At 40.6% G+C, this 12,661-nt stretch overlaps 1 protein-coding gene and 1 long non-coding RNA gene across 2 annotated transcripts in view; both read left to right on the top strand.

The window, feature by feature from the left end:
* The window catches only part of LOC144542821 (uncharacterized), a 104,946-nt gene that overhangs the window by 87,858 nt on the left and 4,427 nt on the right, over positions 1-12,661 (top strand). The gene's annotated exons all lie outside the window — the stretch shown is intronic.
* abrab (actin binding Rho activating protein b) lies at positions 7,922-9,772 on the top strand. Its single transcript, XM_078290581.1, has 3 exons — positions 7,922-8,164; positions 8,237-8,742; positions 9,289-9,772. The coding sequence occupies exons 1-3, from the start codon at positions 7,922-7,924 to the stop codon at positions 9,770-9,772; spliced, it is 1,233 nt and encodes a 410-aa protein (XP_078146707.1).

Genomic DNA, 12,661 nt, shown 5'->3' with positions numbered 1-12,661 from the left:
TACGACAGAATACAGTACCTGCAGTGTGAACACCCAGGGCCATCGTATCCCCCCATGAGACCACCTACTCACAACAGAGAATATGAAAAGGAGGAGATGGAGGAGACGGAGGAGACAGAAAGGAAGTGGAAGGATTTGTTTGTAAAGATAGAACATCTCTCTTTAGCCCGTGGTCGTTAACTTTTTAGAGGCCGAAATTCCTCCTTATATCTGATCTGGTCATAAAAATGTGATTATAATAGGCAAGTCCTTGAAGGAAAAAAAGAGATAAAGCCTGTTCCGAATACAAAGAATCAGTGAGCAGAGAGATTTGCACCAGCAAAAACCATCAATAACTTATATCTGAGAGTGTTGGACCTCAGGTTTACAAAGAAGTCACTTCCCCAGGTCCTTCACATCTCCTCTCCCACCTGTCACTCCAGAGACAGAGTGAAAGGATCCAGACAGGCAGCCAGAGTGATGGAGCGGGCTGCTAGTCAGCCTCAAAATAAGAGCTGACCTTTAACAGCCAACTAAATAATCCTCTTATACTTCAAGTTTAAGGCCAATCCAAAAGACTCTGCCAGTTGAATTTGAGATCATAAGTGTCTTTAGGATTATATATATCAAAGGTGTGAATAAAATGATCTGTTTAGCTGCCTGGGGGCCAGTTTAGATTTTCTGACTTGAACATCCAGCGGCAGTTCTGTAGATTTATCTGATTCTGCGAGTGTACACTAATTTAGTTACATCAGTGGATTGAATTCACTTAACCAAAAGCAGCTGTTTACCACTGGAAATGCAAACGGGGGAAATGTTCATGTGAAATATTAGCCTGTTGCATTCGTACGTAAAAAGAGATCCTATCAACACCACAGAGTAAAAAAGGTGCTTGTAGAGTTTTGTGTGAGCCGGTTTGTCAAATTCGACATGTGCTGTCACATGACGCTATCCGGGGTCGGGCCCTCAGGTTTTACAAACAGGAAAATATGTGGAAAAAAATAGCATTGCTATATCTGAATCTGATTGATCGCTCAAATTTTAATGTAGTATGATGCAATATGTAATATGCTCTGAATGTTTTCTTAACCCCTGGATCAAAAACTGTCATGAGACCCAATCTGGGATCCAATTTAGGACATAGATTGTTCTCAAAAGACTACAAACATTGTGAATGTACAGTATATGATACTTTTAATTATTGTTTAGCTGTCACTTACTGCCTATCCTGATAACAACAGCTTTGTCAATCAATTTGAAAGTGGAAAAAAAAAAAAGTCCAGCCCCATATTTTGGCTTTCTGTGACAGGGAAATCATTTTGCATGTGTTTGAATTAATGAGTTGGTCTTTAATGTTTTGATGTTGTGGGGTAATTACCAAGACCAGCGACTAAAAAGTCAGCTGTTTAACCACACAACTGGCACAGAATCAACCACTGATTAAGCAAAACATTTTACAGAGCTGCCACAACACAGAGTACAGTGTCAAAGGGGTACATGGGGAATGAACTCATAAATCCATCACATGCAAGTCAACCCGAAATCGTTACACTGCGTATTGACATCAATGCATGCAATTCCAAGTCATTCCCTTGCTTCACTGCAGCACTCTGAAATCCAAAACCAACCATGTGGTCTCTGCAGAATTGTTAAGATTAGGTGTTAGGTCATACGCTCTGTTTGTAGAAAATGAAAGAATCATTGTTTTTCTCCAAATGTGCAGAGCCATTTTTTTTTTTTTTCACATCTGAGACATTATCCATATCGAGTTAATGTATTTTGGAGATTTCTAAAATCTACAGTAACCTGTTGGACCTGGACCATGGGAGAAATAAATCTGTCCTTCTTATGAAACACACTATTTTAATTAAAAATCCAAGATACTATTGCAACACCAAAGGCTGCAAAGTTAACTCATCTCTCATGACAACCAAAGGTCAATTATTCTCTGTGCGAACTTCTTGACCTTTGTAATAAGAATGTTTGCTATTGGCACACCATATTGGTCATCAAAATAACAGATACTTTGTCCAACTGTGGGGAGAAAACACCATGAGAGCACTCTAGCAGTTATAAGGATGTTGGATTGTACGGTGCTGGTTTTGAATAAAACTTCCTGACTTGTAGCAAAAGAAATGGAAAAGAATCAGAGTATAAACGTGAGTTGAGGTGAGGGACTCCCTCGTCTAGAAAAACTCAATAGGAGCTCAATATGATAGATGGTTTGTGGTAGTGAGAATGACAGTTGGTTTAGAAAGAGAGTGCGTGAGGCAAAGAGAGGCTGTAGGCCCCTGGCAGTAGCCATTCAGACAAATAATAATATAGAGGGCTCTTAGTTGGATGAATTACCAAGCAGCTTAAAAGCATCAGCAGTTAATTTAATGTCTCTTTCGAATGCTAGTAAAGGCTGAATCAGACCTTAGGGAGCCCAGAGAGATCTTAAATCGTGTTAAAGACATCTGCTAAGTTAAAGCAGGGCAGCATTAGCTTGTTTAGTTTAATTCTTATAATGTAGCCTTCTTTATTGGCTTTCTTTACATTGCAAAGTAGCTTTCAAAATGACAGAGAAATGGCAGTTTGAACATCAGTAAATTTGATATGTTGGATACAAATTAAAACGCAGTGGAAGGATGAATGAGCAGGGTCTGTTTGGGGATTTTTATTTCAGGACTTCATGTTCATAACATTTTACACACCTCGATATGACGAGTGAGAAGTGTGTGGCTAATTATGAATTGCTCCAGAGCCTAGCTGCCAAGTCAGAGATAATGAGGTGTGATTGCTGACTTAACCGATGCGAGCCAAAAGCAACATGTTTTTACAAGAGCTCTGGTAACAACACTTAAGTGAGGATTCAATATCCAGATCCAGTCTGTAAAAGTGGTATCATTTGTCAAACAAGGATTCAAATTACCCACTATCCTTTGAAAAGTGACCCGATTTGTCTCAATTGTGTGCTTTCAATCAATTATCAGAGTAGGCGTAACTATTTCACATGGTGGATATCTCATTTTGAAACCCAAGTTTTCTTATCAAAAGTTCTGAATGATATGTTAGAGTTGTTTATCATTTGTATGTACAACACAAATTAAGTGGAGAACTGCAAAGGTGTGCTGATCAGCTGCCGTAAAAGAAAAAAGATTTAAAAAATATCAAAATCTAATCACAAAAATTAAGTTGTTTGTGGTTAGCTAGCTACTCATAGACGATCCAGTGTAAAAACCTATTCCAAATAACATGTAATGCAATTCATCTGCCCTAATATCTATCTATCTATCTCTAACAAAATAGTTTGTTCACCCACATTACAATTATAATTTACCATTTTAAAGCTCTGGATGCAAAGAGTATTTATCTATGAAAAACAAAATAGTGTCTCTAACACTGTGCCTATTTTTCAATACTGGGTTCCATTTATTAAACAGTGCAGTTTAATAAATGCCCTATTATAGAAAACACTATCCAGGCCTCCTAAAATGCTCATGCTTTCATCTTTTATCATATTCCCTCCTCTTCTGCTTTCATCCTCCCTTCATCATGCAGAAATCTGTCACAGAACCAGTCCTATAAATCCAAATCAGTCATCTTTAGCACTCCTTCAGACTCTAACGAGCTCATCTGGCTCCAGAGGCTCTCAGTCATCCCGTCTGTCTCCCTGCAGGGGACGAGCTCTTCTCTCAGCTTCCTGGACGGACCTCACTGACCCCTGTCTGTAGCTCAGAGCTAATTTACTGTCCCTCCATCTTTATTTATGAGGGCCGAATGGCCAAACACAATCAATAACATACAGGCTCTTCGGAAGGAAGTATTAGTGGATTACATTGTGTTTTTTTAAATGGATTTGTTGACATGGTTTACTCTTCCTGGGCCAGGACACATTTGTGCGGCTGGCCTCCTTGTTGGGGCCATCACTGTGGACAGACAGGAATCCTGAGCAGTTGTGTAGAGAAACATGAGCGGTTTCTCTAAAAATGTAGTTTGTCAAATGTCTTCATACAGACAATTTGTCAGCAGCATTATGTTTGACAATTGTGGTTGTTATTGTTGATTAGGTTGGAAATGACACTACATCCATCAAATTCTACTGACATGTAATAAAAAACATCCTGTGAATCCTGGTTACAGCTGTTACATTTGGTGTTCTTACTGTAGCTTTAGAGCATATGTTCCTGCAAATAAACTGAAGTAAGAGTTTATTTGCAGAAGCTTCATTTTGAGCTACTATGGCAATCAAAATATGATAGTTCTAAACATCTAGCACATGTTCGGATGTTAACAATCATGTTAATCATCAGCTGATTGCAACAACAGAAATCCAATTATCTGCAAGCAGGTCACTCCAAGCACAACACACATCAGTATCACTTTAGCACAGGGGTCACAGAGAAACAGCATGAGAGGTCTGGACAGATACAGTGCTGCACAATTAATCCGGCTGGCCAAATAAAACAATTCCAGAAGTAGCTGCGGATTCAGAGCAATAAAAGGTAAACAAAGCAGAGGAGAAACAGCGGAGACGATGATAAGAACCAGGAAGCACAGGTGCACCCACTCCAGATCTGGACCTCTGTGCTGTCTGGCCTTCAGTGTGGTGGACCACCCAGTCCAGTTGGCCCAGAACATCAGAGTGGCCTCTCATTTAGGAAATGTACTGGGTTTCCACCTGCAACTTACAGTGAAACATCGCTTTATTAGCTGAGACAGAAAGAAAATCTGATCTCATTGTTCTAGCTTGCTATTGTGCAAAGTCTAATGAATGGAAATCAGCAGACTGTTAAGGGGATGTTAATGGACATTACTAGCATTTTTGGCACCTGGATTCTGTTATTCTTGACTCTTGACTGGTGTCCATTTTGTGCTGATTCATCACTGTTTCAGTGTAAATGCATCTCAATAGCCCACGATCCCATTTTGAGTGTGCACTTCTACTTAAATTGTTGCTCCATTGTGCCATAACACAATCTCTCAAGAGGGTCCTCTAATTCTTTCTCATTAGACGCTGTACTGAGCGTAATTTTGATGGCAACAAATATCTCAATAATGGAAAAAAGATACCAAGCAGTGTGAGATAGTAAGATATACAGGAGTCTTATGAAAGTCCTATAACATTACTATAATAGACTGCGATATACCGAGCAAAACACTATGCACGACATGTATGTATTGGGGTCACATATTTCACATAAAGAGCAGAGACCTAGTTGGACTCTAATGGAGCTCCACGGTGGTCCACTACTGACCTTATGGCGACCTCTACTGGTAGGTTGCCACCCTCACATTTCCCAGCAATTCCACTGTTTTAGTTTAGGTGCTACTAGGAAACACAATGTCCTAGAAATACATTTAAATGTGCCTTTATCTAGATACTAGAAGCCTTCTTTCATTTTATATTGATGAATTAGATTGTTCTTCTATTGAGGGGCTTCAAAATAGAAAGCAATTAAGTAAAATAAACAGATAATTTACACATTAAATATAGAAATGTAGAAATGTTATCACAATATCTTGTTACAGTATATATGGTAGGACGCATCTTGTATTTTTGGAGAAGCTGATAGAAGTGCTTTTTGAATAGAATGCTTTCATTTCAGTAAAAGTAAAGTAGTTTTGCAAGGTATTGACCACCGAGGAGAGCACATTCATTTATGCACCCAGTATATTCGTTTTTAAACATGGTGGTATACAGTGCCTTAAGAAACTGTGCACTAAATTGTTGGCTGGTCTTTTTTTTCCATATAAAAACCTGCTGGATCATAAAGTGACGTTCTCTTCATGTTACAATGCTTTTGTTTTAGACCACATTACACAACACATAAGCTACATTTAGACAAACATGGGACCCTTGCCTGTTTTTGTAATATTTTCCATAAATTTGTAAGCACAACATCAGTTATGAAAGCAGCTTCACCTGCTCATTGGATTTTTATCTCAAACTTGGTTAAGGAAAATGTAATGACCATGTTTGTCCATGTGGAGGAGCACTAGCCTTCCTTTCAGACCAGAATATGATCCTGTGTATCACACTGACATGGTTAGAGAAGACATCCTGTGCTCATGTTCAATGACTCACTTCCACTCTTCATGACAGACTGCCAACAGCTGTAACTCCGGATCTGTGTGTGTGTGTCCATGTGTGGGAGTGTGCCAAATTCTATTTATATACAACCCCCCTCTGCAAACATGGACATATCAAAATTCATTGCACAAAAATAAACATACATTCACATAAAACAACAGCTCTTAAACCGGCACTAAACACCTCGGTCAAAGCCCAATTTTACAAGCGACAGACAAGCAAAACAATATGAATCTAACATGCTGGTACCTAGCATGCACAGCCTAAAGTCTTGAGGTTTGGGGTGCAGTGCCAGCCTGCACGGTGCTCTCTCCTTGCCCTCCCCTCTTAAGTGTGTGAGCGAACTGCGATCTTACTACCAGCTGCATTGCAAGACTAAACCCCTTCATGCGTAAGCAGGAGCTCCTCATCTTCCCCAGGTATCACATTCTTTCCTCGTGAAAAGTCCCGGTGCCTCTTCTCCCCTCAGATTAAGTGTCTGCTTGTGTCTGTGATACCCTCCGTCTCTGACTTTGCTGTATCCCTTCCAAGCTTTATGGAGTTTTGCCTCAGCAGCAAAAGGTCATGTATTTATTTTGGTATGTCTTTGTCTGAGGGAAATTGGACGTGACAGTGAAAATGCAGGCAAGAACATGTTTTGAGTGTTTGTGGCTTGTGGCTTTGTGGATGATGTCTTTTCACTGACATGTTTATTCAGTTTTATCTGCCCTAGTTTTAAAATTTTATATTTTGTTCCTCCTCTTGTTATTTACTCACTGATGAAGAGCTACAGCATAGTCTGACGCCTGAGAAGATTTATTTTTCCCCAAATGGTAGAACCATTTTAGTATTTATAGCCTTTGGGAAAGATTTATAAGTCATGAGAGTTGTAGCCGACTGGTGCCCCTGGTATCAGATGAATGATACCTGGTCTGGTCTTATTTCGGCTTTTTTCTGCATCCCTTCGTTCCAGTTCATGGCCCTGAACAGTTGTGGGCAAATACTGTTCATTTCATTCAGTCCCTCCCCTTTCCCTGCATAAACATTGCTGTCGTAAATGCTACAGTCAGACCAGACAACTGCAATGACAGCGCTAAGCAGGAGACATGGGCACAAGATCATTTCATTAGCGACTGGTGTACAAGGTCGTCTGGGTTGGTCGGGTTTTATGATCATTTCTAGAAACACAGCTGCAGTGGCTTTGTGTCAGATGAACTTCCCTCGATGACCAAGAGCTAGTGTAATGTCTATGTGTCATGTATTGCCAGGGTTTTAGTCTTGAACGTCATATATACATATGTACAGAATGTAATAAGTGAAGTATTTCTCTCCAAGATATATTTCATGTCCCTTAAATGTCTAAAATGCAAATGCAAATATTTTAGTTTTTTCAAATGCAACACAAAAGAACATGAATTAACATTGCAATGGAAGCAATCAAATACACACTGAGGCACTCCACTACAATGACACATTTAGATAATCTGGACAGACAGACTAGTCTTTGCATGTATCTGTGCACTTGTCTGCCCCGGTCCTGACCAAGCTTAGCGCCCTCTCTGCTCTATTGCCCTGTTTACCTCTAGATATAGCTCCACGATCTGTGATGAAACATGAGCCCTAAGGGCTGACAAGTGTCAGGGAAAGACGATCAGGACGGTAGCCTGGGATGACTCAAATACTTTCCACCGTCATGTTAGGGTTTGCTCTCCCCATTTTAGAGCTGCAAGAGCGAGGGCAGTAGGCAACAGGCGAGATACAGAGGGAGTAAAACAGTTGCATGAAAAGAAGAGTGAAGGCGAGAGGAACTTCATGAGTTTGTTGTAACGAAGCTGACAGCCATTAAGGAGGATTACTCAAGGGGATTTGTGCGTAAATTGACACATTATGTCGCAGACGCAGACTACCCAAGCCACCCAGCGGAAACCCTCCACCAACAAGAACATCAAGAAGCTCCGCACCATCAGCATGGTGTGCGGCCTGACGCGGAGCTGGCAGCAGTGGGTGACGGAGAATGAGGACAAGCAGGCCAGTGAACCCAGTGGCTGGACGCCGTCTTGGATGGGGGGACCAACAGAGGAACCCAAGAAGCCATGGGTCTCCAAAACCGCACTGCCCGCCGCAAAGAAGGCTCTTCCCATTCAGCCCCAGCCAACAAAAGCCTCTCAGAATCACATAACCGGTTCTGGAGAGACTCGAAAGACATCAACTCCCCAGGCTGCATCTCAGACAGCAGTTAAGGTCGAGACCTCAGCGGTGCCGCTGGCTGAGTCTCGTATCAAGACCAAGCAGGTGGCGAAGACTGTGACCAGCGGGGCTCAGGAGAAAAGTGCTGGCATCGGGTTCCTGACCGAGAGGATCACCAAGGAGGCTCTGCCATCAGGCGAGGAGATTGACCGGATGCTGAGCAAGCGAGGCTCGCCCACGCGCCGCAGAAAGTGCTCCAACATGGTGTCATCACTAACCAAAAGCTGGAAGGAGGTGGAAAAAGAGCGAAAACCTGCACCAGAGGGAGGAGGACCAGGGGAGGGACGCACCTGTGGTTTTGACAGGGTGGACAGTGGGTACCGTGAGGCAGAGAAGGAGAGTCTGGAGACAGAGGGTGGACAAACACACTGGAGAAGCTCTTTGAAAGAAGCAGAGCACAAAGACTCATCTGAAGGAGAATCTGAGTCAGGAGTGAAGATAAAAAGACCCTCTGTCCCAATGTGAGTATATTCTGACCTGTGCAATGTCTTTTATTGTCCCTTTGTAGTTAATCTACTACTAATTAGCTTTTGGAGAGGTTTTTTTTTTGTTTCTGAACCAACACAGTAGGAAATGTAGAGTCTGATTTGAAAAATAGAGACTACATGTAATCAACTAACTTGCATAAACATACACATACACATACACACACATGCACACATATACACACATATACACACAATGCATTTGGTGTGAAATAGTGATGTGCAACAGTGATGTAACAGTTGTGCATCAAAGTGTGGCTCCATCTGGAAAGACTGCGAAGCACATTCATCTAAAGTACTTCAATTCTAAAACACATAATTCATCACAGCAAATTTGCATAGGCCAGTAATCACACATGATCTCAAAATTGTACACCTATACTAACACCAGAAGAAGAAGCAACATTTTTTTTACCCTTAAATATTGGCACTGCTTGTGTCACCGGCCCCTTTCAGGGTCAAAAAAGAAGGTATTATATCTTTAATTTATTTGTAATGTTCATGTGACATCTCCCCCCCCAGATACAAAAAAGAGGCTGATGATGCCAACAAGATCAATGCCCTCTCCAAGAAATACAGTGCCGTGGGCAACCTCAAGAGCCGCTGGCAGAACTGGGCCTCGGAGCACACCGTGAACCAGAAGCTGAACCCCTTCAGTGAAGAGTTTGACTACGACTACTCCATGTCCCTCCGCCTCCAAAAGGGCCAGGACGGGTACGGACGCCCCAAGGAGGGCACCAAAACAGCGGAGAGGGCCAAGCGCGCCGAGCAGCACATCCACCGCGAGATAGACGACATGTGTTACGTGATCAGGACTATGGCTGATCCGGACCGGGACGGAAAGACCCGAATCACGTTTGGAGAGCTGTTTGACAGATATGTGCGGATCTCGGATAAGGTGGTGGGGATTCTGATGAGAGCCAGGAAGCACGGGAAGGTGGCGTTCGAAGGGGAGATGCTGTGGCAAGGCCAGGATGATGCAGTGATCATCACTCTGCTGGTGTGATGTGATTACCTGGGTCAAAGTTGGACTGGAAATCCTCTTACAGCTGCTTTTCTGTGATCGAATGAAGTTGGCACAATGGAACTTGTGGAATAACATCAATCTTTATCTGGCCTTGACACTAGAGGTTTTCAAATACAATCTGACCTGGGTCTACTCAGTGGAAACATGCAGAACAAGAACAAAGGGTTGAGGAGATATTGAAGATGTTTTGTTTTTCTTTTTATACAGAGCTTGATGGATGCAGTGATGTGGATTATCCAAAGGATTTTTTGCTGCTACATATGTAGATACTTGAAGACTCTGCCTATGTCAGTGTCGTGTATATTATGTGTGATTTGTAGCTGTTACTGATATGTTTCCAGAAAACTGCAATGATTTTTGCAGTTTTAATTTGCGCTTACAAGAGAGATAGAGTTCCAGCTTTAGACTGCTTACATTTCCATTCAGACTCACTTACCTTTTTTCACTTGGGTCCCTCTGTTTTTGTAGTATTTTCTTCATGATTCATACTCATAAAATATAGGAGCATGCGTTAATACATCCCAAATAAAAAACATCTTTGTCAAGCTTCACATTTTATGTAATTCAAACTTAGAATGGGTTTCATTGCATTCCCAGAAGCTCAGTATTCATCATCATATCATAACATCTTACCAGACACAAGGCAGAGGAACAGGACAAACCACAACGCCTTAAAATCTCGGGTCACGGCACACTTGAATGTATTAGTGAGTCAATGTCAAGGTATTACTTATTGGCATAGCCAGAACATTATAGTTGTTGCTTACTGTGTTTTAACCAGCTTTAATATCATTTAATATGTTAAAAATTTCAGAATTGCGTTGTGTTTTCATTTAGTCAACAACATACTTACCTAGTAATTTTAAAGGATAGTTACCTAGTATCTTTACAAATTACCTTTTTTTTCCTTCATTTTTTCTTTCATTTTGGAAGAATGGGTGTCACTTTTTTTTTTTTTTAATGGTGTACATCTTAGTTTGGAAAGAAGTTTAAGTGAACAGATTATTTCTCATCTCACCACACTGGCAACATACTACCTCTCAGTTAATGGACATTTGTGTTGCAGTGCTTTTACAATGGCTCTAGTTTCATATTTACCATCAATTATAGTAGAAAGAGGTAAACCAAAACATCATGAAATTTGTCTCAAAGTAAACGATTATGATTTGATTGTTATAAATGGTTGGTTATTTAAGGAAAACCTTTGAATATCTATTGAAGGAAGAACTCAAATAATTAACTTCCCCCTCAAGAAGTGGTTATCGTAATAGGAAATAATGCGAAGCAGAAGAAGTAGACTGGTGTGGTTTAGAATGCGGATCACTGGATGTTTCACAGGCGATGGCGTGACAAAGGATGCCTCCATGTGTTTTTTTTTTATTTCCTTTTAAAGTTCTGGTACATACAGGGTAACCACAGCCATGGAATGAATTTGAAACTTGTGCCTACAAAACTAGACAATGAAATTGGTAGCACTTTATTTAGTGATACTCAGCTTCCTATCAAGTGACTATAATGTGACACTAAAAAGTCTAGTTTCAAGTGATACTCATAATTATGTGAAAAGTGGTCCATAGATATTACATGTCTGAGTTAGGGCTAATCTTAGGGTTGGGGTTAATGTTAGAAATAGGGTTAGGGTTAGGGTTACATAGTCTATGGAGACACTTCAAATAGGCAAGTATTGATACTACTTGTCACCTGATATGAGTATCAACAATAGACAGTCAAAATAAAGTGTTACCAAAAAATATCCAAAAAGTTAAAAAAAAATGTCATGGAAATTTGTTCATAATCTTCTGTTCAAGTTCAACTAGTTTTTAAATGTTTGGTGTCAAGCACGGCTGCTGGGTGAAGTAGTTACCTTTGAGAGAATGATAATTCAACAATGAAAATGTTACAGCACTTCACAGGCAATTCTGCATGCCTCCAGATGCTGCTCAAAAATCCATGAATAAGAAAGAGGCTGGAGGCTTAAATTGCAGTTTTGTCAGAATTACTCACACCATAGCTTAACCATCTTATTGCAGATAGAGATGGCAATACAGTTTGACTTGGTGGCATGGTTCTATTCTACTCTAACCCTAACATGCTGGGAGCATTGCAAATAATCCCTCCATTGGGATTAAAAAAGACCCTCCAGGGCTCATACAATCAGAGCAGAACCAAAGCAGGTGGAGGAGGCTCTTGCAAATAGCAGCAGCAATGCAAAGCACACGTCAGCATACAAAGTGAATGTGAGTCTGAAGGCCTTTAATATAGACCGCCAAATCAGTGCAGTGAGATTTGATAGGTGTGGCAGCTGGCAGTTGACACAGTATAACATGGCTTAGTGTCCTGCCAGAACTTGGTTATTTGATATATATATATATATATACAAAATTGTTGGTGGTTTAATATCCTTATATGTATATATATACGTATAAGGATATTAAACCACCGAAAATGTTTCAATAGGTGTAGCCTATAAATCCAGAAGGACTCCCGCTGTAGCAGTTTTGTATCCCAGTCTCCTCCTTCCCTTTTACTATCACCTGGTTACCAGGTGATAGTAATTAACATAATGATGTTAGTCAGTATTTAAACCTGACGTGTTTGAGTTTCCATCACTGTAATCTTGTAAGTCATGAAAAAGGTCTTCAGACCAAAATGTCGACCAACACAGACACAATCAACTGCAATTTAAGTCTCCAGCCTCTTTCTTATTCAGAGAATAATAACTCAAACAGCAAGCTGTAATTAGCAATAATAAGACTTTGGACATTCAAATCAGCTATTCATCAAATAAAGTATATTTTGACATTGGTAAATGCTGGTCATCTAAATTTGCTATATGTCACAGAATAGTCATGGGATTTGATCAGGAAA

Source organism: Centroberyx gerrardi, chromosome 19, assembly GCF_048128805.1.
Source record: "Centroberyx gerrardi isolate f3 chromosome 19, fCenGer3.hap1.cur.20231027, whole genome shotgun sequence".
In the NCBI taxonomy this organism is placed as follows: domain Eukaryota; kingdom Metazoa; phylum Chordata; class Actinopteri; order Beryciformes; family Berycidae; genus Centroberyx; species Centroberyx gerrardi.
The sequence above is the reverse complement of the archived record's forward strand: the minus strand, read 5'-3'. Positions and strand labels throughout refer to the sequence as shown.